The sequence below is a fragment of the Sinocyclocheilus rhinocerous genome, unplaced genomic scaffold (genome assembly GCF_001515625.1).
Source record: "Sinocyclocheilus rhinocerous isolate Xijiao unplaced genomic scaffold, SAMN03320098_v1.1 scaffold299, whole genome shotgun sequence".
Lineage (NCBI taxonomy): Eukaryota > Metazoa > Chordata > Actinopteri > Cypriniformes > Cyprinidae > Sinocyclocheilus > Sinocyclocheilus rhinocerous.
The window spans coordinates 1,482,891-1,487,559 of NW_015652998.1; the positions used below are offsets into that span (position 1 = coordinate 1,482,891).

A 4,669-nucleotide genomic window follows, 5' to 3' on the forward strand; every position below is an offset into this window, starting at 1 on the left:
CTTTGTCCTTTGATTAATAGACATCACAGCAGCTGGTTATTAGGTTGTTTTGACTGCTATTTCTTTAAGAGCTGCCGCTGCTGAACGTGACACAGATCTGACACGCATCATATTTTCTCTCAACTCTTTTTACCTTTTCTGACCCACTTCAGGTCTTAAAGTCTCTATTAATGAGGTGACGAGTTGAATCGAGTGTGTTAGATGAGGGAGACAGTGCAGGGCTGCTCCAGGACTTTTTGAAAACCATTTCAGAGACATGTTCTTAAATGTGACTCATAAAATATATCACATGCATGTACAGTTTTAAGGCAGCTTTAATCGCCTTATTGGTAACTTCATGACTTAACTGACCACGACGTTGCATGCACGTAGTTTATTTCGTGCTTTGATATGAAAGGATACAGGCTACTTCAGAGACAATCACAGAATATGACAGAGCTTGTGTTTAAAAGCGAAACACTGGAATGAATAATTCACTTTAAACGCAACGCGAGTCTCTGTTCTCTCTGCAATCTCTGATGTAATCAGCCTGGTGTCCTTTATATTAGCGCTGTTTTGGACGGATTGTTTGAATGCATTCGCTTACTGGATCATTTGACTGAAAACTTTCCCGGAGTTTAGCGGCTTAAAATGATTAGATCATTTTAATCTAATCGCAAGCAGAGAAGCAAAATTGGGTTAAAAGGTTAGAATAGTAATTGTGCTTTAGTAATTTTGCGTTAAATTATATATATATATATATATTTAAACTGTCACAAACGACTACAACTACCACAAAGATGTGACTTTACATGCTTAACGAATTGATAACTGTTGTAGTCCTAATACAGAGGCTTCGGAATTCACAATTGTGGTCCGACCATGTATAATTTATGTTGTAGAACAAAGCATTAAAGTCTCTTCAAGTAACCTGAACCACAGACCTTATTTTACTCACAAATCGAAGACTGCTATTCTAAAACCCCTTCAGGAAATTCCCAAGGGAAGCCATGGTGAATTAGTCTTCCGGGTTGGTCTACAAATTGATTTCATGACTGAACAGTTCTATAGCACTGAGTTTTATGAATAAGGCTCAATCAATAATGAGCCTAATTTACATAGAAATGAGGCATGTTTGTACTGAAAATAATGACAATGACTTTATTTAAATATGGCTCAACGCTATACTAATCCATTTAGCACCTGGTTAAACTGGACTATGGGTGGTTAACAAATTAGAACAGTTTTTGTGCAGAAAATACTGTGCACAACATTGGCACAAATCTTAAACGAATTCACTTGCTTGCCTTGTTTTGGTCATGGGATCCGTAAATGGTTGCAATAATGATTTGGAGTTATCCTCTAATGACAGTCTGATAATGATTGCATATGGCAAATATGATGGAAAGCCACACACGTGTCTCCACTTACATGGTGCAGCCTGTGCTCATCCATACTCAAATCAAAAATGAAGATCTTTCTGTGAACTTCAAACAGATTTTCAGAACAATCCTGCGGGAATCAGGGAGCCATAAGTAAAATTACTACACCCGAGGCACTGGAAATGTCAAAGTATAACCCTATTATAAGCCAAGCAGAGCACCTCAACAGGATTACATCAAATCATCATGTTTTTCAAACTTTCCCAGCAATATCTTCTAAAGCTCCTAAATCACAAATCACTAAATTATCTGCAGTTCATCTTCATGACATCCTGAGCAACCTTACAGAGTATTACAACATTTTATCACAACTGCAGCTGCAGTGGCAATGCAGATGCAGGAAAAAAAACAAAGAATGAAATATTCACCTCACCCTGAAAAAGTCATCATAGAACTACTCATAAATTTAGTTTCCATCATTGCACTTTTGAAACGGCACGTTAGCAGGATAAAAAGCCAACCTGAGTCCGAGCTGTACATGTAGACGAACTTGGTCCACTTGTAGTGCTCGACAAGGCCGATCAGAGCATCCTGGAGCTCAGGTCTCAGCTGGATCACAAACTGGTTGTTGGTATCGATGGGGAAGCTGGGCGTGACGAAGCACACATGTAGAGCGCCACAGAATGACATCAGCATGTTCATGGTCTTCCTGTCATACAGGCCGATGATGGCGTAGACTCCTTTGGAGAACTGGGAACAAACTGGGAAGAGTACAGAAGCAGAAATTTAAAACTAACGTAAATGGACATTCGATTTGCATTATCAAATACAATTTGCAAATGAAGTAAGTAAATAAATTAATTAATATTTTTCTTATATCTTATGGCAGGGGGTTTCAACTGGTTTCAACTGGTTTCAACTACAATCAACAATATAAAACTTGTGAAACACTCATTAGCACTAATTTTCAATCAATACCCAGGTATGACAGAAGAATGCAAGTGCTGGGTAGTCAATACGTTATCTAAAATTATCAAAGCACCCCCCCAAAGCTCTTCCTCCTGAAAAACAAGACCTCAATGTCTTGCCCTGCATTCTTCTTTGTAATTACAGTGACAGTGAAACCTCCACCCACCAATCATCTCTGCTCCAGCCCCCTCACAGCCGGCTAAACCCCATGTGCCCATGTGCAATTGATTTTTATTGCACTACTCCAGAAGGGGGCCTGTTTCATGTATTTGCGAGCCCTTTGTTGCAGACAATGTCAAATCTGGGTCTTCTCAAACAGAAAAGCTCCAAAACGCCCTAGAAATACAGCATAATGAGTTTCTTACATTTTCACCTGAACTCCAAACTGTTTCCTACTTCCTTCCCTTTACTTTTATTCTGTAATTATATAAATATCCCTCTGGGACATTTCACTGCTCCACTGTCTTTTTTAAACCCTATCACATTGCATACATTAATAGTAATGCAAGGGTTTTTAGATACAATTATAGCGCATTTGTAATAAAACACCATACGAGAGCCTCATTTACCATAAATTTCAATCTGAGCTGCTAAAATTCCAAAGTGTTTCCAAGTTAACACCTTCCATTAATTAATAATTCTAGCTAAGGATAATTCCAGGGGAGATTCATACCATTTGCATTCAGACATGTTGGTTCCCTGGGGCTTTGAGCATGTGAATGAGGGATGTGCCACAGTTGTGACATACTTCAGCTCCAAATCTTCCCTTCAGGCGAGTAAACTTTCAAACAAGCCTCAGAAAACAACTCTGATAGCAGATAGCTTTCTCTGCTTCTCATCTACTACAGTCGGCACTATTTAAGCCTCATTCCCCCATAATAATCACCCTCATTGTCTCCTCCACAGCACTGATAGTGAGGACCAACAAATGTACTGTCGCTGATAGATATTTATCTTTTAAAACAGGCGATAAAGAGTCAATGCAAGGCTACATAATGCATTTATCTCAATCATTTGGAAAGATAACGCAAGATTTCTGTGTGCACATCTTCTTTATCAGCGTTCTTCATGCCTACCACAGATTTAAAAAAAAAAAGGGAAACGAAAAAGAATCACTCATTTTTATGCAGTGCTGGTTGGAAAGAGTATCAGGGTTTGAATCTCTGTGTTCGGGTCTAGAAAGCGTTTGTATGAATGTACAGTCGGGTTGGGGAGGAGAAAACAAGTTTCCTGCCTGCGGTGATCTCTACGATGCTGAAAGATGTTTTTGACAGGTGGATCCAGTGTGAGCGATCTCGTCTGATCTTCAGTCACTGCAGTGAAGATGAGAAGAGCTCCACTGCATCAATCTGTTCTAGCTGCCTCTGTTCTCCTTGCCTTTGGTTATTGAGCAGCTGAGGTAAAAAGCGTGTTTGAACTGATGTGCAGTCCTGTGACATGGCTGAGAAACCAAAATGGTGACAGGAGGCATTTATTCCAGCCATGGTCAATCAGAGATGTGGATTTGTACTAGTAATGTTTTGACTGTGATGCATTATAGCTGTATGAAAATGTTGTTTACCCAAAAAATTAACATTTTGTCAACAGTTACTCACACTCATGTCATTCTGACCCTTTAGTTCTTGTATGAAACCCAAAAGAGACCTTTTAGGCAGAACGTCCAACCTTCACCTTCTGTTTTCCTTTGAAAACAAGTGGATGGTTATTTTTACTGACAAGCTCCCAAAAGGACAAAAATAAAGCACCATATACAGTGGGTATAGAAAAGAATCACCCCCCTTTAAAATAATCGCATTTTGTTGCTTTGCAGCCTGAAATGAAGACAGACACTGTTTTTGTTTTATCCAGCTGTATTTACTCAGTCTCAGTGCAACTTATAACATCCAAGTGAAAGATATAACACCAACACATAAAAAGACAAAGAGTGCTCATTGTGTGCATGTGACAACAATATCACAAATTCTCCACAAATGTGGCTTGTATGGGGGGGTTGCAAGAAAAAAGCCACTCTTCATGAAAGGCCACATGCAGTCAGACTGAGCTTTGCCAAAACACACCTTGAAGATTCTGAGGCAGATTAGACAAAAATTAAATAATTTGGCCTCAACACCAAACGATATGTCTGGCAGAAATCCAATACAGCTTACCATCCAAATAACAGCATTCCTACAATAAAGCATGGAGGTGGTATTATCCGGTTATGAGGGTGTTTCTCTGCAGCAGGGACTGGAGCACTTGTCAGGATAGAAGGAAAAATGGATGGGGCAAAATACCGTCAAATTCTTGAGGAAAATCTGCTGCCCTCTGCCAGAAAGTTGTCAATGGGAAGAAGGATTACC

The 4,669-nt window shown here is 39.4% G+C and overlaps 1 protein-coding gene across 4 annotated transcripts in view; it reads right to left on the bottom strand.

The window, feature by feature from the left end:
* LOC107715357 (glutamate receptor 1-like) overlaps positions 1-4,669 on the bottom strand; it is a 65,922-nt gene that overhangs the window by 47,768 nt on the left and 13,485 nt on the right. For all 4 annotated transcript variants that reach the window (XM_016521466.1, XM_016521465.1, XM_016521467.1 and 1 more), the window contains exon 3: positions 1,883-2,122. In XM_016521466.1, coding sequence (XP_016376952.1) covers positions 1,883-2,122 — 240 coding nt within the window. The remainder of the gene's footprint in view (positions 1-1,882; positions 2,123-4,669) is intronic.